This window comes from Myotis myotis, unplaced genomic scaffold (genome assembly GCF_014108235.1).
Source record: "Myotis myotis isolate mMyoMyo1 unplaced genomic scaffold, mMyoMyo1.p scaffold_m19_p_7, whole genome shotgun sequence".
Lineage (NCBI taxonomy): Eukaryota > Metazoa > Chordata > Mammalia > Chiroptera > Vespertilionidae > Myotis > Myotis myotis.
The window spans coordinates 17052880-17074873 of NW_023416379.1; the positions used below are offsets into that span (position 1 = coordinate 17052880).

The window sequence follows — 21994 nt, forward strand, 5'->3', positions numbered from 1 at the left end:
TTTTTTTATCTTTCTAGTAAATTTCCTTCTTGACATTGAATTTCTAAATCTAAAGGAGTTTAAAATATTTTTGAAGATAGTTCTAAACTGTTGCATTATGGCGTGACTGGGTCCTCGGTATCATTCTTGTATTTTTGCCTGGCCGGTATGGCTCAGTGCTTGAGCAACCAACTGTGAACCAGGAAGTCACAGTTTGAATCCCATCCAGGGCACATGCCCGGGTTGCAGGTTGTGGGCTCGATCTCGATGCAGGAGGCAATCAGTGGTTCTCTCTCATCATTGATGTTTCTATCTCTCTCTCCCTCTCCTATTCTCTCTGAACTCAATCAAAAAAATATATTTTTAAAAAAGTATTGTGTCTTGTCACAATTCTTCACTGATTGGTATTATGTTGGTTTGTATGCTTATTCACAGTACATAGCATCTCATGTGACGTAGACCAAGCTGACACGTCCAAAGCTTTCTCCTTCCGTGCTCAAGAAGCTCCTTTAGTGTTCTGAAAACTTTAATTAGTCCCAATGTGATGATGATGTGTGATGTTTCTGCCATATGTTTTGACTTTCCATCACTATGAGGGGATTAAACACTATTCTTTGTAAGTTGAAAGGTTTTGCTGCCACCAGTGTTGTCAGTATTGAGGAAGATATTTTGCATGTGTGATTCAGATATACTTCCTTCGAAAGAAGAGAAAAGCAAGACTCCACCCATGTTTCTGTGCATTAAAGTGGGAAAACCGATGAGGAAATCCTTTGCCACACACACGGCGGCCATGGTCCAGCAGTACGGCAAGCGAAGGAAGCAGCCCGAGTACTGGTTCGCTGTTCCTCGGGAGCGGTGAGTGTGGGCCAGCATGGAAAAGCTGCTGGTCGGTTAGATCCTCGTTGCATCTTGGGTTTTGGGGGTTTTTTTTAAACTTAATTTTAAAATACTTCATTTTATTCTTAAATAAGAGATTTCTCTTGAACATTTTAGAATTTCTAGAAGAATATTATTTGAGTATAGCTTTCTGCTATAGGCCATCATAGAACTGCATGCTGAACCACTTTCATAACTTTCTAAGCAGTGGAATTTTAAATGCAGGAAGAGTTAGCTATTCTCAAGTGCTGGTAATTGGAAGCGTTCTTCCGTTGAGAAGAACGTAATTCCATGGAGTAGATCCACACCCTCTAAGTGCCATAGAGAGGCCTAAGTGTAACTTTTAAAGTGCTCATTATTCTGGGGAACTGAGGATTGCTTTGGCCTTGTGGAGGGCGTATCCGTGCCTCAGCAGCTGGAGGAATGTGACATGAGATCGCATGGATGGGTCGAGGGAATGCACACCTCGGAGAGATTTGCATTATAAATTGCCAAAGAAGAAATGTTATTGGTTGTGTCACAGTCCAGGATGGCAGGTAGTGGCATAGGAATTCTTCAGCGGTGCATCACCGAACACATTTTTATAATTAAAATAGGGAACATTATTTTTAGAAAAAAACGATTCTCCCTTTGTATATCTGGTAGAATAAAAATGTCTTTATAAAGGCCTTGCAGTTGGTTTTTAAAATTGATAAACCCACACATATTTCTTTTTCCTAATTATTCATCCAGCCTCATCATCTGGGCAGACATTTTGGCACACACCTGCCAAGAACACATATACTCGGCAGGCTTCCTTGAGCATGAATTGCTCATAAAGCAAAATTAATTTCCAAGCAAGGGTACACTTTGGGGCTGATTAGTACTCAGAATGAGAATTCTCATCAGGAATTGCCTCATTTTAATAAATTATAGTTTAATCTGGAAAATAAATAGGATTAAAATGCTTGGAAAAATTGACAGGATTTTAATTAATGAATTTGTGAATATCTTTTTGCTGTCTTAGACACAAACCCACGTTAACGTGAACATTAAACAATTTGTTTTGTATTTATATAATCTACTCCTCTACCTATGCCTGCAACCCCCACAGTATCTCATTGAAATTTTTAACCAGGGATACTGTGAAGATAAAAAGAAAATGTGTCCTTTGTTGTTATTTTAAAATGATTCAACAGAAGCAGTGTAAATTTGTGAAGCCCTGTTAAAATCAGTGTTTGAAAATCAAGTGTCACAGCTAGACAGTACCTTAGAGATTTAAACCAATTCCTGATTTTTAGGTCTATAAAAAAAGAGCACTGAAACTCTCAGCCACGTGAAGTTCCTGGGTCTATCAGAAAAACTACATATTACATATGTCACTTTTTCTCTGGGAAAATGTATTATAGGAATGGGACTCTTCTAGAATAATTAGAGCAATCTCACACATGTAGTTAATTCTACGGTCATTTTTTAACCCAGAGAAAGTCTGTAATGCTGAAGTAGTGTTTCTCTTTGACCTTTCATGCAAGTGGTTTCAGTGAGCTTTTTAAAGTAGGTCACTTGTTAAATTCTGTTATACCGTATTTTATCGCGTCCTTGACTTATTTGGCTAGCAAATTACTTGGCAACACTTCGTTTTCTGTCTTGAACCAACTATTAATTAACCAAAGATTGTCTGGGGGGCATTATATCTCACTGTGTTAATGATGGGTTCTTTGTGTAGATGTTTGGAAATTTGTGTTTTAATTGCTCCTTTATGCATTTTCAATTCTACCTACCCTAAAGGAAGCCACATTGTAATTTAAGACGGGAAAAGATGGAGAAATCCTGGAGTTAATTCCCATCCAGAACCCCAAGTACATAGTAAGAAATAAGAAGTTTATTGTTGATTTATGAAATGCTTCAGGACTTAGACTCAACAAAGTCCTTAAGGCGCCAAGAAGTGGCATGCAGTGATTTTCTTACTCTGGTGATGATTTCTGGATTCCCTTGCTATTTGAAACTGAGTGTTTCTACTTGCCTTCCTCCTTAATGGATCCTTGCATGCACTGGAGTGTTAGTAGCAGAGTGAAGAAGAATCTTCCTAGTGGTGGCTCCAGAGAAAGCCCCTCTATTGGCTATGAAACAGCACCAGGTGTTGGACATAGGTTCTGCAACCTCAGTACTTGGGTTCTGGCTAAGAAATAATTCAGAGCCAAGACTCAAACTGTAAGAGAAAGTTTATTTAGAAAGTCACGGAGGCAGAAGAAGTAAGCTGTAGAAGAAATGGGCTCAGAAAATGAGTTATAGATGCAAAAGAAGAGTCCTTAGAGCTAGCGGGGGGAAGAGAGAGAGAGAAAAAGAAGAAGAAGGAACAGGAGGAGGAGTAGGGGAAGGAGAAGGGGGAGGGAGGGAAAGAGAGAACATGTAGGATCTCTGTCTTAAGGGCTTTTATCTGGATACATTTTGGGTGGATACCCTGTATATATTTAATTCTCAAAAATTCTAAAATACCATGTTCCTCTAATCACCTTCTAATTAAGATCAGCAAGCCCTTTGATTTATAAAGGATAGTTATATTTTGTACCTGCCCACATTTAGAATAAGCTCATCATATATGTTAAATTTATTGTTTTAGCAAGCATGATATTTCCTTACATGTCAAGAATAGTTGAAGTTGCCAAGCACTTTTAATAGTTGGGTGTTTGTTTGTTTTTTATGCTTTCAGAATTAAAATGAGTAATGTACCCATGAGCCCACAAGTATCTGTCCTTTTGAAAGGTGCTGTCCATATTGTATATACACAGGGGTAATACACATATTGTATATACACTGCAAAAGTAGGTTTACAGTTGTACAATAATAAATCATACAAGAATACATTGTTTTGTGTATTCACACAGTAAACCTCTTTTTGCCAACCCCTATATTTTTCAGATCCAATTTGTGAGCAGTAGCAGTACTTCCTGCAGTGTGTGTGAGCAGGCAGTTGAAGCTGATAATTACACTATTTAGGCTGACAGATCACTGAAATGGAGTAGGAAAGCGATTCTTCATACACTCAAAGTCATTTTCTTGGTTAATGAGGGAATGGAAATTTGCAGCATCCCCAAATTTACTCATCTCCTTGGATTTTTCTAAGTGTGTTTCAGGGATTATGGGCAGAGGAAGTGACTGACATTTGATGGGTGACACCCCATGTATGCTTATTAATTGAATGGAGAGTGATCTACTCAAAATTGTATGGAAACAAAGAGCTTGACTAAAATGTCCTTTTTCTGATAGTAGATGTTTTAACTTAGTTGCAGGCTGGTTCTAGCATGGTCTCATTATTAGAATGAACTTTTATGTGCTACAGCAATTATCTGGCCAAAATTTTGTTCTCTGAAGCTAGTATCACAAGATCCAGTTACCTTATTTTACATGAATCTTTGGAACACGGCACCATAAAACTAAACTGCAGTTTCCTATTCATTAGTTCCTCCACTTAAAATCTGTTTTCTACCTTATGGCCCCAAAAATCTTGTAGAAAGGTATTTTGGTCTTGTCACATTGCCACAAAAAACACCTTCAACCTTAAGGATTAAAGTTCAAACCCCTTGTTTGCTCTTACAGCCCTTTGCACACTGGCCTACATTTCTACCCTTTTCTTGATTTGCCTGAATCTGCAGGTTTATTGAGATTGGTCACTTTATGAGTTTTACCCAAGTCTAGGACCTTTGTAGACTGCACATTTTTCAAATACTATTTCCTAAACTCCAGCACTCTCTCCTCTCTACCGGTGTAGATTCTTGTTTCCCAAAACAATACACTCTACAGTGATCTCTCCCTACACTGGCAATTACAGTCCTCTCCCAACCTACACTTGTCTGGTGAGCGACCCACAGGCACAGAGGCACTGGGGGGAGGCGTCAAAGTCTGGCTTTTCCCTCCCTCACAGTCGCAATTGATCTCATTTTCTAAATTCTGAAATGTTGTGGACTAACGCCTGTGGAGAAATCTATTCTGTTTCATAAATATGAAAATGTATGGAGTTAACAAAGATTCGTGGCTTAAATCAATGGATGACAAACTTAACTTTGTAATGAAGTCATAGAGGAGCCTGTAAACATAGAGTCCTCAGGTCCTTCAAACACCCTGCTGCGTTGGATGTGGGTTATAATCTCTTAATCGTTCTCCATAAGGTGATACACAAAGGGGCATTATTTTGTTCTTGTTTTACATGAACCCTCTGTAGCATTGGACATCATTGACCATCCCCCCAATTGACATCCTCTTTCCTCCTAACATCCCTTCCCCGTCTTTTCTTCCTCTGTTTCCTCAAGAAACATTACCCTTTAAGTGGCCCTCTCTCTTTCTCAATATACACAGTTGCCTGCAGCTAATTCATTCTTTTTTATATGCCCATTATTTAAAGCTATCTTAGAACTTTGCACTGTGCTCCAAACACATGTATACCTTGTAGTCTTCAATTTGGGGATCATCCACAGATGGAACAAACACAAGACAGATCATGCCCCAAATTGGGTTTCTCATTTCCATCTCTGTCCCTGCCACTGGCCCCCGAACTCCTGCCTCCTGTGTTCTCCGTCATGGTAACTGGTACCGCCAGCCGTTCAGTCCCCGGGGCCAGATTGTGGGCATGAGCTTGCTTCGCAGTCATCTCCCCACATCGGTCAGTCACCTCATCTAGTTAATTTTATCCATTTAACATCTCTAGGATCTCTTGCTCCCATGTTGGCTTTTCCATGGATAACTAGCTATGTGTCGACATTAAGAAGTGTGGATCAGACTTATTGATGTTTGCTTGGAATGCCTGACTTCCCTCTGTCCCCACCTCACTTAATGGCACACGTTCAAATGTCTCCTCTAAGAAGCTTTCCCAGTCTGGGTTAGATGTCCCTCTACTGTACCACCTCTGTCATAGCACTTACTACACTCTTACAATGTGGACTTCTTGTGGCTTTTTCCTACTGGACCTTAACCTTCTGAGGGCAGAGACCAAGTCCTAGGACATTTGTGTCCTAGAAACAGCATAGGGTCTACTGTGTAATATACTCTTAAATGTTAGTTGGATGGATGCATGAATAAATTAGCCTATAGTCCAAATAGAAAAAGATGTTTAAATAACTTAGCCTTATAATTAAAATAATGCATAGACTTTATATAATATTTAGAAAAATACAAAAAAAGCAAAAGGGAAATTAAAATCTCATACTTTTGTTACTCAAAGCTAACTATATTTTTATTTTTGTAGCCTCTTGGCCTTTTTTTCTATGCATGGATTAATGCAATAATTAAGCATACATACTTATACACTATTTTATAAATTTCTTTTAGTTAAGAGTGTCTTTCTCTGTCATTATTCTATCTGCCTGCATTTAGTGAGCATACTATATATTACTTTTGTAACGGGAAGTACAATAAAAAAGAAAATTGGCCGAAACCGGTTTGGCTCAGTGGATGGAGCGTCGGCCTGCGGACTGAAAGGTCCTAGGTTCGATTCCAGTCAAGGGCATGTACCTGGGTTGCGGGCATATCCCCAGTGGGAGATGTGCAGGAGGCAGCTGATCGATGTTTCTCTCTCATCGATGTTTCTAACTCTCTACTCTCTCCCTTCCTCTCTGTGAAAAATCAATAAAATATATTTTAAAAAAAAGAAAAGAAAATTGATTATCCTGTGAAACTCACTTCGCAATCGGAAGAAATCTGAGTCTTAAGGACCCTCATAAAAACTAAGCCAAATGCTCTTAAGAATATTATCCTTAGAGAAAAAATAATGAATTAAAGGAATCACAAAGTGGTCTAGATTCCTAGTATGAAAATTTTAACCATAGCTAATTCTAAATTTTCTGATCAAAAGTCACCTAACTTTTAATGGGATCAGGGCTAAGTTGAAATCTTTGATGACTGTCATTGCTGAGAAGACCATAGTGTTCAGTAGTCTTTAAAACAGTACACTTTCTAGTCCAGCGGGTGTGGCTCAGTGGTTGAGCATCAACATATGAATACCAGGCAGTCATGGTTCCATTTCCAGTCGGGGCACATGCCCGTGGTTGCGGGCTCCATCCCCAGTAGGCAGTGTGTAGGAGGCAGCCGATTAATGATTCTCTCTTATCATTGATGTTTCTCTCTCTCCCACTCCCTTTCTCTCTGAAATAAATAAAAATATATTTTTAAAAAAACACAAAAAACTAAACCAGTATACTTTCTGGAACAACGAAGGCCTAATTAGCCAAACCTGGTATACCTCAGAATACAAACTGTATTCTGAAAAACTATTTTTAAGTGTCACACAACATTATGTCATGCTATAATTTTATAATAATATTGTAAGGCATGTCACTAAAAAAAGGAAAAAATAAAAAGGCCTTCAAAGCAACCCCTAAAGCAGCTGTTCTCAACCTGTGGGTCGCGACCCCTTTGGCGGTCGAACGACCCTTTCACAGGGGTCGCCTAAGACCATCCTGAATATCAGATATTACCATTACGATTCATAACAGTAGCAACAACACAGTTATGAAGTAGCAACGAAAATAATTTTATGGTTGGGTCACAACATGAGGAACTGTATTTAAAGGGCCAGACGGTTGAGAACCACTGCAAATGAATTATGTTTCTGTCCTTGTATGTAACATAACTTACAAGTTTTGGAAAACTACTGAACAGATACAGTATAAGGTATAGATTATTAGTTGCTTATGTAAATATCCACACTTCTTCTTTATTTAAATACTTTAAAACGTTTTTGAAATGATACTGCTTTCTTTCATGCTTTTCCTGGTCGTTTCACATTTTCCCCATCAACTTAAAGTTCTAGAAATTCATCGTTACCTTCCAGAAGGACCTCATTAGGCAGCCACTCTTCCGTAACTTCACTAACCAGCCTTGGCAGGTGCCTGGAGTTAATCAGTGACTCTGTGGCTGGAGGGACCTAAGCTCATGAAAAAATCACCCTTTATAAGTGAGCTCTTCACTGTGGTGGCTGTGCTTTCTGGTGGAGGAGCGAGCGCCAGCACTTTGGAGAGTAGCTCGTCGACCTTTCCTAGTGCAGGACCAATGGGCGCCGCACACAGCGTGTGGGAGTAAGTATGCAGAAACAGTGCGTTTTGACCGCCTAAATGCCTGCGGGACTGGAGAGAGGGAAGCTCCGCGGCCAGTGTTAATTACGGGCTCTGGGGAACTGCTGCTGGGAACCTCTGTGCTATCTCCAGCCGATTGTTGCTATAAGAGAAGGTGGTGTTGCTAGGTTTTCCCTTTTTTTTTTTTTTTTTTTTTTTTGTAAAAAGCTAAAATATGAATTATGTGTCAAATCCCCCCAATTTTTCAGTAATATTCAGTCCAAAATGAATGCATCTGCTGCTGAGTCCAAGCTGTGGGCTGCCAGCCAAAGGGCCTCCGGCATTGGTGTTAAGTAAAAAGGTTTAGTTTTTACTTATTTTTGAGTGAGCCTTTTTATAAATGAAACCAGTGGTTTTGATCAGTGATTCTCAAAGAACTTTCCTATTATTTTTGGTGAACCAGATGAAGAAGCATATTTAGTTAGTTCTGTGTAAATAAAGCTTTCTTTTATAGGCACACTGAGCCCCTTTAAGAATGGAAATTATACCTGGGCATCAGTACCAACCATTGGTTTCATTTGGAGTTGCAGAATATTGCATTCAGAAGGGACTTTTACAAGGCAAGGAAAGTGACCTTTTTCATAAAAGGATCTCGGGTCAGGCCATGGAGGTGGGTTTTAAAAGGTGGCAGTTAGCTAGTAACAGCCTTTGTAAGTGAAGAGTGCTTTGCCCTGTTGGGCTTCTGTGTCTGTATTCAGGATGGAGCCTGAGGAGCCTTTGGATTGGAATGCACAGAACTACCTTTAATTATAATCAACAAAACAAGTGAACAGTGGGGCTGCATACATATATGTGTCAGCGCTCACCAGGTTGTATTCTTTCTTCTGCCCTTGTTTATTTCTCATTCTCTGTGCCATAGTGTATTCTGAAGTTTGTTTGTTTTTAATGTAATAGCTGATGGATTGATTAATGGTTCCTGCTCGTACTTTTTACATCAGGTGGGTGGTTTGGAGGTTATCTCTTGCTCTGTATAGACAGCCATGATTGTTTTCTTACCAATCAAGTGACTTTTGATAAAACAAGAATTGCTTTCTGAGTCATTTTGGTCAAGTTTGTTGGTTCATATGGTAGCAAGTTTTAGATCACCACACGGGAGGGACTTTCTAAAGGATCTGTGTGAAAGTAGAATGAACTTCTTACACATTTGATGCTTCAGATGCCTATATAAGTTTTCTTATCTTCCTTTCAGGAGCTCAGAGAGATTAGCTATTAGTTACTGCAAGCCTAAATGCCTGCAGGAGCAGACCGAGGAATGGAGGGAGGGCAGCTCTAGTGTTAAGTAACTGCTCTAAGGAACAGCTGCTGAGAGAGCCCTGCACTACCTCCAGCCAAATGATTCCAGGCCCTGCAGCTAGTAGCAAGTGGAACCAATTTGGGAATCCAGGTCTTTAACTTAGAAATGTGTACTTTTTAAAAAACTTTACCTAACAGCTAGAATTAAAAAAAAAAAAAAAGTAAAAAAGCAACAGTAAATTAAATACTACCATAATTGGTAGTCTTGTTTGATAAGATAGATTGTAATTATACCTAAGCTCATACACCTGAAGTATGAACAGTAGAATAATGTTTTGTTCCAAGCATCAACTCAGATTTTTTTTTTTTTTAAAAAAAAACAGGTTTTATATCCCTCAACCCTGCAGCTTTGTCATCGACCTGCTTTTCTTAACTAGTGAAATCAGGACAGTGGGACTCACCCTAAAGGAGATGGTGAAGCAGGTTGAGACCATGAGCTGATCTGAGGTTGAGGCCAGGTTCACCGCTAACAAACATACCGTGTGGCCTTGGGCAAGTTAACCTGTGGAAGCACCTGTGTCTTCCTCTATTAAATGGGAACGACCATCGGAGTGGCCGCCTCGCGGGGTTACTGTGGAGGAATGCACTTGCCCAGGCACTAGCTGAAGTCAGTTGTTGCTGCTGCTGTGACCTCTCCCACAATCGCAGGGCTTGGCTGCCTTCCAAGGTCCTTCTTTGCGTTTCTTTTTTCAGCGATGGCAGCTTCCTCTGGTAAACAGAGATCTGTCACTTGAATTAGGAGTTTCTTTTGCGGTGAATCCTGAGACGAGCCTGTGTTGATGATAAAGACCTTTGAGTTTAGGAAGAAATCTGATTCAGCCCGAATTTATAATTTGACGGGAAATGTGCACAAAGCCTGAGTTCCAGGTGTCGTGTCCTTAGTAACTGTCGCTAGATGGGTTCTAACTAATTCTGTGCCCGGAGGAGTGTGTACGGCAAGCGTCTCCACCATGTCCCCTGCACGCCTGCCTTCTGGCCTTGATCCTCTCCGGGCTGGATCACTGTTGTAGCCTTCTCAACAAAGCCTATGTTTCTAGTCGGTTTTATCGTCCCCTGACTTTCCCTGCGTGGCTCCACAGCAGTCTTTCTAAGTCACGGATCTGGTCAGGCCTCCTCCCTGCTAGAGCCCTGGCTGCCGCCTCCCCAGTGCTGCTCAGGCTTCAGGCATTCACACTCTTCCCTCACAGATACCCCGTATCTGCACGCTGTCTGTACTGCGCTTCGCTCCACAGCTGTCTTTAAATCAACTGAAATTGTTCTTTAAGGGATTTAAATCGTTCATTTTTTTCTCAGCCTTCTCCTGAGCAGTAGTATCTGTGAAATCAGAAGTACAATATGCTCACTGTATTTACTGCTGGTGCTCTTTAAATAAAGATGTACCTATCTAAATATGTTCCTCTGTGTATCCACCAAAGTCATGGGAGCCGCCCTGGCCACACTTTGGGAAACAGTAGTCTCAGGGTAAGGTCCAAGCCTTTGGTCTTGGGCCAGGACTTGCTGTGACCCAGGGACCCAGCCCCTCTGGCTTTTTCTTTCTCGTCTCCTGCCACTCCATTAAGGAAAGAATAAATGTGGCCCTTTCTGATGTGTTCTGTTCAGCACAGTCAGCCCAGGTGCCCACTGGCTTGGGTCGGGTGTCACTGGAATTATGTAAGGAGGTTTTGTTTGCGCCCCTCAACCTGAGGTCTGGAGCTTCCCATCTTTTCTGTCTGTCAGAAGTCGCCAGCGCCCTGTTGCATTGCCCTTCTTCCTCTCTGCCGTGTCCAGGTGACTTCCTCCAGCATCACCCTGCTGTAACATGCCATGTCTGTTTGCACATGTTCCCTGCTGTGGAATGCCGTTTCCCCTTCTTCCTGTAACTGACTTGTCCTCTGTCAACACCGAGCTTAACCATAACCCCTTACCGGGCCCTACCCTAAGATGATTCTCCCCTGGGCCTAACCTTTGTCATCACTCTTAAAAAATAAATAAAGAAGCCCCAGCTGGTTTGGCTCAGTGGATAGAGCATCAGCCTGCGGACTAAAGGGTCCCGGGTTCAATTCTGGCCAAGGGCACATGCCCACAACATGCCCACACCATCCCCAGTAGGGGGTGTGCAGGAGGCAGTCAGTTAATGATCCTCTCTCATCATTGATGTTTCTCTCTCCCTCCCTCTCCCTTCCTCTCTGAAATCAATAAAAATATATTTTTAAAAAAATAAGAAAGAAAAGAAAAGGGAGGAAGAGAAAGAAAGAGAGAAAGAGAAGAGAAGAGAAGAGAAGAGAAGAGAAGAGAAGAGAAGAGAAGAGAAGAGAAGGGAAAGCAGTTTGGGCATAGGGGCCAGAGTGGATGTTGGAGCAAACATATAATAGCATATGGCAGGAACCAGGAGTACATTTGGAGATTAACACAGAACAAAGCTCTCTGGCAGCACCAAGGTGTTTGCATTTATCATAAACCTGTGGGGAGTTCTTAGAAGAATTGTGCATAGCTGGGTGAAGTGATCAGACTTGCATTTTATAAAATCGCTTCTGATTCTCTGCCATTTCTTCCTGGCTTCCTTCCAGGACCACTTCTACCGCTTCCTCCTTAAACATTAGCATTTGTCAGGACCCAGTTCTTGACCCATTTTCCTGCTCACGTGCTGTTACCACATCCATAGCTTAATGACCAGTGGAGTGGCAATTAGGGGAAGTGTCCTGGGCTAACAGAGGCTGAGAAATATGATGCATCGAGACCACAGGATGAGTCGCTGAGTGAGCTTCGAAAAAGCCATCAACAGGTCAAGACAAACGATGCCCAAGATACTGTTCGGTTTGATAATAGGTCACTTGGAGAAAAGGAGCTTCACTGAAGCAATGAGGGAGGGAACAAGATTTAACATTTTTTACCTCTTTTTAGACCGTATCTGAAGCAGATTTAACACAGAGCATATACAAAAAGGTTAATAAAATCAGAATGGAAAAAAATTCAGGAATGAAAAGAAGGTGGAAAATAGACTAAGCCAAATGTTAATAATGAACTCTAAAGGAAAGATGAGTCATGGGAAGGGAGCTTTAGAAAAAAACAAAATTTAGAGGCTTTTAAGGATGGGGGAATGCAAGGAGGTTTGTGGATTACGATGGAGATAAAGGGATGGAGAGGACAGAGAGGTGAGGTGGAAGACATGGAGGAAATTCACCAGGGAGGGGGCCTGTCGAAAATACAGAGGGGCGGGTTAAAGCTGGAGAGGAGTTCATTTTTCTGCGGGGAAAGATCGCTAAGGGGGACAGCGGAGGGGAGGGCATCATGAGGATGGTATAGTGAAGGGAGCTGTGCTCAGAGAGGGAGGCGGGTACGAGGTTGAGGGTGAGAGCCTGAGAAAGCAGAGGTCTGGAATAACTGTGTGGAGTAGCCAAGGAAGAGAGCTGGAGGGAGGGTTTTTTCCTAGCCAAGGTTAGCAGCCTTTGATTTATAGTGGATTCCCTAAGCATGAATCAGCAAATCCAGCAATCTCCATGGAAAGGGGGGAGTTGGAAAGATGAGTGTTTCTCTTTCTGTAGGCAGGTGTTTGGAAGGGCAGGTGCTATGGAAGGCTCAGTGGTGCGCCGCTAGGGGACAGCAGCGAGGGGCAGATGGAAAGATTGTCCTGGAAGGATGTGCACCCAGGAGGGGCCAATGGCTGGGGAAAGAGGAGGGATGGGGGTCACGGTGAGAGGCTAACTGATAGTCTTGATGGAAGGAGTGGGGGAGGTGGTGGCAGAGGGCCAGGAGGGGAATTTTCAGAACTTAAGCCTGTTTCCAGAGGGGAGGCGTGAGTTCTGGGAACTAATCACCAGGAAAACCCAGTGAGCCAAAAAGAGCCATTCCAAGAATTAGGTTAAATAAACTTCAGTAAGTTTCTACTCTAATCTGGAAAGAAAAATGATGACGTCATATCCTTTTCCTCTCCTCCCCAATTAATTAGTAAAAATAACAAACAAAGGATGGAGAATTGAGCAAAAGGGGAGCTGGGGAGAGGGACATTGATTCTTCCATTTGGTTTCCTGGGGCCTAAGAATTAAGTAAGCAATTTGGTCCCAAATGAACTCTAATTTTCTCCTGTGGAACAGGCCCCGCCAATTCCCCATTCCTCCTGCTTTTCCATCAGTAGCTTGGTATGAGGGCCCTCTCTGCATAAGAGAATGAGGGGATGTTCTGAGCAAGACTATCATTGAGGGAAACCAGGGTGTGACAGTGTCCTGAATGAGAAGAGACACGAACCTTTCCCCTTGGGGTGCCCCATTGCAGAACATATTTTTAAGGTCTCTCGTCTCATATTACCTGAGGCCTCCAAGGCCAGGATGCCTGTTGGCTGTAAGGTAGAACCCGCCAACTGAGAGAAAAGCGAGGCCTTTCAGGGCTGCTGCCCTCCCTGTCGCAGCCAGTGGAGAACAGTCCCCAGGCACATGCCTGAGGTGAGGCGGCTGCCCACAGGGCTGTCTCCAGGAACAGAGCACAGAGCCAGCAGTGCTGTGAGCCTGTTGATGAAGGTGGAGGAGGAGGAACAGGAAGTAGGCAGCCCTCAGGGCCACCCAGGGCTTCTCACTATTAGTACTTATGCTTCATTAATAAAACTAAAGCCAAAGAAGTAGTTGCCCATACTGTGAGACGTCTGACTGGACAGGTACAGAAATGTGCTTGTCCCCCTTGGAGGTCAGCATTCATAAAAGAAGAGCCAGTTAGCTTAGATTGGCTGGGACATTTTCAGGGATGGGGAGTTTGGGCACATTATTAAGTCTATTGAACCTCAGTGTTTTAATCTTTAAACTGGGCATAGTAACACTTGTCTCTTAGAGTTATTGTGCAATGGAAGGTCCCTGAGTCAGGGAATCACATCTTTTCTTTTTAGGTAGCAGGTATATTTCACCAGCATTGATAAAAACTATAAGGTTGCTTCTCTGTTTAATATTAAAAATGTTTATGGCCCAGCTGGCATGGCTCAGTGGTTGAGCTTCGACCTATGAACTAGGAGGTCACAGTTTGATTCCCGGTCAGGACACGTGCCTGGGTTGAGGGCTTGGTCCCCAGTAGGGGGCGTGCTGGAGGCAGCTGATGGATGAGTCTCTCTCATCATTGATGTTTCTATCTCTCCCTCCTCTTTCCTCTCTGAAATCAATAAAATATATATATATATATATATATATATATATATATATTTTTTTTTTTTTTTTTTTTTTAATGTTTATGACTCTGATATTTTGAGAATGCCTTTTCCCTCCTTTCTAGAGACTTGCTCCTGTGGTAAGTCTAAGAAGCCCAGGGCTTACTCAGTTTAAAGGGCTGTCCCTGACTGCTGCAGAAGCAGCCACTCACTCCAGGGACAAACCTAGCAGAACCCAGAGGAGAGGCTTGGGAGAAGCCCACTGACCTGGTCACCCCAGGTTCCTACTCAGGTTGAGATATTTCTAATAGAATGGCATATGCAAGCAAGAATGTTTTATACCAAAATTGACATACACCCCCGACACACACACACACACACACACACACACACACACACTATTGCAAGTGCTGGGACTGAGAGCTCTCATTCTCTGCTTGGAAACCAGCCATCTTTCTATTGATGAAGCCTGGAGAGATGCTTCAGAACCTTCAGATGTTAAATCTGTATATGAGAACAGAGAAATTGGAAGTAAGTGACATTTCCATGTCCATATAATTAGCTCTGTTGCTAATATTAAACAATATCTAGTATTACTCACTCTGTAGTTATTAAAGCTGTTTCATTAAAATTATAATAGTGCTTCACTCTACAAAAAGGCCCGTTAGCGTGTTTATCTTGGTTCCCATCTTAAGCTTCAGACTAATTTTTTCCCAATAAATACAGGTGTACAATAAATGAAGACCCAGTGAGGAAAACATTGATATATTTCATTGTGTTTTTTAGTCTTTTTTTTTTTCTGGTTATCTTTTTTTTTTTAATTCTTTTATTGCTTAAAGTCTTACAAAGGGTATTACATATGTCTCCTTTTTTCCCCCGCCCTTGACAATCCCCTGGCCTCCCCTACCCCCCAGTGTCTTATGTCCATTGGTTATGCTTATATGCATGCATGCAAATCCTTCGGTTGATCTCTTACCCACCCCCTCCTATCCCCCCAACCCTCCCCGGCCTTCCCGCTGTAGTTTGACAGTCTATTCGAGGCAGCTCTGCCTCTGTATCTATCGTTTGATCTTTTCCTCAGATTGAAAGAGTTGCTCCACGTCTGTGGACTTCTGCTTTCATTTGTTGACTTATTTTCTGAGTTTGGAATGCACTAATAGAGATAATCTTCACAGTGAGAAATTTCCCAATTAGCAAAGTGGCTTTGCCAAGCAGGAACAAGATGGTTGTATGTGCCAAAGTCCCTACCAGTGCCTGCCAGGAAAGTGGATTTGGTGTTAATTCCTATGATGAACATGTTTTTCAGGGTGGATCACTTGTACACATTCTTTGTTCAGTGGTCTCCTGACGTCTATGGGAAGGATGCCAAAGAGCAAGGCTTTGTGGTGGTGGAAAAGGAAGAACTGAATATGATCGACAACTTCTTCAGTGAGCCGACCACCAAGAGCTGGGAGGTGAGCACTCAAGTAGGAGCTAGACCAGCCGTGGGCAAACTACGGCCCGCGGGCCGGATCCAGCCCGTTTGAAATGAATAAAACTAAAAAAAAAAAAAACCGTACCCTTTTATGTAATGATGTTTACTTTGAATTTATATTAGTTCACACAAACACTCCATCCATGCTTTTGTTCCGGCCCTACGGTCCAGTTTAAGAACCCATTGTGGCCCTCGGGTCAAAAAGTTTGCTCACCCCTGAGACTGTCATGGTCCTTGAACTACAGTATTCAGTCAGAATGTTCTTGTGTCCAGATTCCAAGAGCTTCTTGGCTTATAAGAAGTGAAGTTCCCTGTGCAGCTTTGAAGTTACAGTGGGATATAACCTTATTCCTGCTTGAAAGCGAGTTATACAGAAAGACCCCATCATCACCACCACTACTGGGTCATTTCACTTTTCCTATAAAAAAGTTCTGCTGCGTCCCTTTTACATACAGGTTGAAATTCAAGCTCCTTAATGTGGCTTGAAAAGCCCTTCATAATTTTTTTTGAGCACTTTCCAAACCTTTCCCCTGTTAGGGGCACAGCGGGTGAGATAAGTAGAAGTTAGCATTAAGGAGTATAGATAAATCATTACATTATGACAAGATAATTGTCATTGTAGATGAAGTGCCAAGCTCTACAGCAGGCTGTAGCCAGCCATCTGGAAGGAGCTAGGGGAGCAGAGAAAGCTGCCCAGAAGAAGTGATCTGAACTGAGATCAGAAGTGGGAATACAGGCAGTTGTGGCGGGACCTGGATATGGAACATGGTCTGGCCAGAGAGAAAGGTCTGTTCAAAGGAATGACCCAGGGGAGAAAGAAAGAGCATTTGGTGAACTAACAAAAATTCAGTGTGGCTGGAGCATAGAGTGCAAAGCTGAGGGAATAGCAGGAAATGAAGCTGGAGAAGTAAGCGAGGGCAGATCACAAAGGATCTATGTACCAAGGGTAGGAGTTTGGTTATTTTCCTAACGGCAGTAGGAAGGCATTGAGCTGTTTTGAGCCTGGAGAAGTATACACAGATATGCATTTTGGAGAGCTCTCTGGCTGACAGATGTTCAGTAGACTGGAGATGAACAACCCTTGAGGCTTGAAGACCCAAATAAGCGATCAAGCAAGTGATCCCAAGCGTGGTCTATACGCACATGCTGAAAGCACTCAGTGGCTCTCTGTTGCCTGTAGCAATCGTTACCCTCCTGGCCAATCTTCCAAACCACCACTTGGCACATTATTTTTTTTAACTGAATCCTAGACCCTCATCACTAGAGACCGTAATTCAGTGGGTATGGGGGAGGAATGTTGGAATCTGTGTTTCTAAAAGCTCCTGGATGATTTTGAAGAACAGCCAGTTTTTAGAAATGCTACCCGATACGTTCCAAGTCCCTTCAAGGCGTCAAGATTCTTATTTTCTCCATTTCTGCCCCCTCCCCAGCCTGCTCTCTACTTCCCTTGCTCTCTAGTCTCGAGCCGTAGTGAACACAGAACACAGCTCTGTGTTCCTGCTGTGCCCTTTACCTGGACATCTCCCCGTACCCCACCTCTGCTCTCCGAACTCTCTGGATGGCTCCAGCCTCCTTGGAGCTGCTGTTAGCATTCGTATCACATGGAATGGCATTCATGTATTTGTAAACGTCTCTCTGCTGTCTCCTCACCCACTGGAGACTGTGCCTGACAAAGCACCTGGCACTCGCCAGCAGGTAGAAAGCGCTCAGTCAATGTTAACTGTCATGAAGTGCCAGGAACTTAAAGGAATGCCGTCTCCCTGGCACAGAATCCTAGTGCTTTTTCCCCAGATTGTGCCTAGGCTCTTGCACTGAGGCTAAGTCCTGGCGAACCTGGGACTGATCACAGGTACCTGCCAGAGTCCTTAGTGGATCCGACCCCAGAATGAGCTATGCCTATCCCCTCAGCAGGACCAAAAGGCCGTGTGGGATCTGGAACAGGCACAGAAAGATCACTGAAAACCGAGCCAGGGTTTTCTGCATTTCTTTCCACGCCCCTGACCTCAGATCTGAGGAGTAGAGCACGTCTCATCATGCTTCTTAGTCATTAAGATTAATATCCTAAATGTGTGGGTAAACACACAAGGCCATATACAGAGGATGTATTATAGAACTGTCCTCTTGGAACTATGTACTTTTATTAAACAATGTCACCCCAATAAATTGAAAACGTTTAAAAAAAGATTAATATCCTAAAAAGTAAAAAGTTTTGCCTTTTTGAAAATGACTTCACCAGCTGTTCTGGAAAAAACTGAATCTAAAGTGACATGTTCCCCAGCCTCACATGAAGCAGATGTTTTCCCACTCTTTTAAGTTGCGCGCACTTAACACACACGGAACTGAAGTGAAATGCCATTGTTCTAAGTACAGTGAGCCTCGCTCGCTGGGGTAAAGGCTCCCTTTCATCCTTCCCCTGAGATTCCAGCTGATGTCAGGGAAATTACGTAAAGTTGAACATGGAGGTTTAGCTTTAGAGAAGGTGCTGAAAAAAGCCCGGGAAGGCGGGGTCAGGAAAGCTGGCTTAGCCAAAGGACGGTTAGGAAAACGCGTATAAGAAGAAAAAGAAAAAAGAAGAAAACGGTGCGGTTTGTTGTACCACCGTTAGGAAACCACCGTTTCAAAGGTGAAAGTGTCATTTTACAGCCTCCCAGCTCTGCCTGACAGGAAGTGTGTGTTTGTTCTCAATCCTAATTTGGGTGTGTTCCTGTAGAAATGTTGAACCCTCTCCTAAGGGAAACAGAAACCCAACCATGCAGGAAACGAGATACTGCAAAAACAGTTGTAGCTCAGCGTGGTTACAGGGAACCGTGGTGTGAAAGCAGGCAGAGAAAAAACCTGTTCCTCCTTAGAAAGCAAGCAGGCAGTTCTCACCCTCAGGATGAGGGTCCGAAGATTGCCCTTGGACATTCAGATTTTCTATTGTGCCAGACCTAACCAAGAACCTTTTGTGAAGGTACGTTGGAGTCCCCGAGAGCGAATGAGGTGCCTGTGAATCCTCAGAGGTCTGCCGCGGTGTGTTTTGAAATGCTTTCTTGATTAGAAAGGATTGTGCAGGCATTTCAACCCCAGCAGGTATTTTATTGGTTTTAAAGATGGGTACGGTGTGGTTTGCCCCTCTCTTTGGAGTAAAAGTGTTCATATTTGATTTTTGCTTTCCACAGCTTCATTTTGAACCCACGTTAAATGTAGAGTTCACAAAAAAATACGTGCTTCATGTAATGCGTTGAAGATGCTGGGTTTGTGATTCTTTGATAGTGTTTCCTTTAAGAATTTCCCCTTGAGAAGATGGTAGCCTGTGTAAGCTAATTTCCTTACCTGTAAATCTGGCTCAGGCAATGGCAGGTGCTTTATATCCATGACTGTGCATTTTGGAAATCAAGTAGTGTGTTGTCTGACAACTTTTATTATGTATAACTTAAATGTTTTTCTCTATAATGCAAAAGTCATTAATACTGGTATGCAGGAATTTTAGTGAATTAGTCACTTTATATGTGTCTTTAATTTAAAAATAATTCAGTGATTTATCCAGACTTTAGGAGGGGGGAAAAAAAAAATCTTAAGGTGAACTTGATTTTGGTAGTTTATAAGCATAGTTATAATGGAATAATGTTGTGTGCATCACCTTTCTCACTTTTGAAGGAGAGACTACTTTTTTAGCTCCTGAACTGCACACAAAGAATCATAACCTAATTGTCTTTTAGACTAAATTTGTGTTTCTTTGGATTGTTACTCTGGTAGCTGTTACCATTTGTCATTTCTATCAGGGTTGGTTGTTATGTGCACAATCTTAAGAGAAAACATTAGTAGGAGTCTTAATTTTAAAGAAGTATCTTATCTTCCCAATGTCCCTATTTATAGAAGACTTACTCATAGAATGATCTCTGATTGGTCCCTTAATTCAAATTTAGATGCAAGTCAAAGAGGAATAACTAGGGGCAGTTCAAGGGCATAAGTTGCTTGTGGAGTTACACATAATTCTTGTTCTAGGACTGAGCAGTCGACAGCAATAATCAAAGGGAAAACTTGCAACTTTAATTTGTACATATTAAGTGCCTCAGCTGTACCATGTTAAATTCTGCATTTGTTCTGAAATTGAAAAATTAACCATTTCCCAAAGTCCCGGTTCAATTTCTGTCCTGCTGCTAAAACTCCACATGGTGTACCTGAGGTTGATTTTAGCTGGCTAAGGTAAAGCAGACATCAGGGTTTTTCTGTTTTTTGTTTTGTTTTAACTTACTTGTCTTCTGCATTTCAGATCATCACTGTCGAGGAGGCAAAGCGCAGGAAGAGCACGTGCAGCTACTATGAAGACGATGACGAGACAGCCCTGCCGATTCTGCAGCCCCACAGCGCGCTCCTGGAGAACATGCACATCGAGCAGGTGGTCCTCCCTGGGGGCTGAGGATGGGGGGCTTCCAGCCTTAAGAAGCATTTCCCCACCCTGAGCACATTGCTCTCCTTCCGGGTGAGGGATGAGCCAGGTTTTAGATGAAGACCAGCAGCTTAAGAGTCCCTTCTCTGCTTCCGAAAGGTTATGGCAGAGAAAGGTCCCTGCTGCCTTCTCAGGAGTGTGCGGTCTTGGCCAGACACTACAGCCCTCTCTCAAACCTGAACAAAATGCCATTTCTAATTTTCAAAACAATTTTTAATTGATTTGAGAGAGAGACGGGAAGGGGAGAGAAAAAGAGAGAGTGAGATTTTGATTTGTTGTTTCACTTATTTATGCATTTAGTGGTTGATTCTTCATATACCCTGACCAGGAATGAGCCCACAACCTTGGTGTAGTGGGACAACACTCTAAACAACTGAGCTACCTGGGCAGGGCCTCAAACCAATATATTTTTTTTTATATATATTTTATTGATTTTTTACAGAGAGGAAGGGAGAGAGACGGAGAGTTAGAAACATCGATGAGAGAGAAACATCGATCAGCTGCCTCCTGCACACTCCCCACTGGAGATGTGCCCGCAACCAAGGTACATGCCCCTGACCGGAATTGAACCTGGGACCCCCTCAGTCCGCAGGCCAACGGTCTATCCCGGGGTGGGCAAACTTTTTGACTCGAGGGCCACAATGGGTTCTTAAACTGGACCGGAGGGCCGGAACAAAAGCATGGATGGGGTGTTTGTGTGAACTAATATAAATTCAAAGTAAACATCATTACATAAAAGGGTACGGTCTTTTTTTTTTTTAGTTTTATTCATTTCAAACGGGCCGGATCGGCCCGGGGGCCGTAGTTTGCCCATGGCTGGTCTATCCACTGAGCCAAACCGGCTACAGCTCAAACCAATATTTAAAGTGTTCTAAACTAACACACTTAGGACCCAAATTTATCCCAGTGATTACTGCAGAGTTCCAGTGTTTGGTTTTAATTTGTCAGGCTCAATAAAAACCATTTAGCAAATAAATTTCATTTGCTTTATGAAAACTACCTACACCTAGGAAAAGTTTTCCTTTTTCTGTAGTTTTACTTGATGCTTTCTGAAAATGTTACTTCCTTTTAATGAAATGCTATGTAATGTGCTTGCATTTGACCTTGAGCCAGGATCCTCTTCCACTTCCCCATCAGGCAGCATAGACCTGAGTCTCAGAGACCTTACTGAATCATTAAGTGTAACTCCCTCAATTTACAAATGAGTCTGCAAAGGCCCAGGAAAGCCAAGAGATTTGACCAAGCAGTTGCAGAAATGGGGTTTGTTCTGATACGGGGATGATATGCAGCATTCTGAAGACTTCGGCAGTCTCCTCCGTTAGTATTTTTGAGGAGAGATGCACTATTGGTGTTCATGGCCATCAGGCTGAAGTGAAATGTTAGTGTAGTGAAAGATTCCGATGGGTTGAGGACAGACTACATCTGACTGCCAGCATAAAACAGGTTTCTTATCACTTCTGTGGAAAACTGCAGTTGTCAGTAGCAGCTCTGAGCCTGCGAGGGTTTACTGGTAGAACAATTGGAGAAACATGAACTGTTTGATGAAATCCAGGTTGAAGAGTAAAACAGAGAGCATATGTCTAATAATTCATGCTTTGCTATCAAGCTAGGTAGGTGCTCTACCCCCCAGTGTATAATGGCATAGTGACCCCACAGTCAGGCCCCTGAGAGTTATACTGTGCTCGGGGAGGCACAGTCCTGCCAAGGTCGACACCACCAACGAGTAACTTCCCCTTTTCTCCCTTGGTTTATAGTGG

At 42.5% G+C, this 21994-nt stretch overlaps 1 protein-coding gene across 8 annotated transcripts in view; it reads left to right on the top strand.

Moving 5' to 3' along the window:
- NCOA7 (nuclear receptor coactivator 7) overlaps positions 1 to 21994 on the top strand; it is a 115872-nt gene that overhangs the window by 85927 nt on the left and 7951 nt on the right. For 7 of the 8 annotated variants that reach the window (XM_036316491.1, XM_036316494.1, XM_036316496.1 and 4 more), the window contains 3 exons: positions 666 to 834; positions 15638 to 15785; positions 20061 to 20186. In XM_036316491.1, the coding sequence (XP_036172384.1) occupies positions 666 to 834; positions 15638 to 15785; positions 20061 to 20186 (443 nt within the window). Of the gene's footprint in view, positions 1 to 665; positions 835 to 15637; positions 15786 to 18533; positions 18759 to 20060; positions 20187 to 21994 lie in introns of those variants that run through there. The other variant, XM_036316497.1, reaches the window with a different exon arrangement.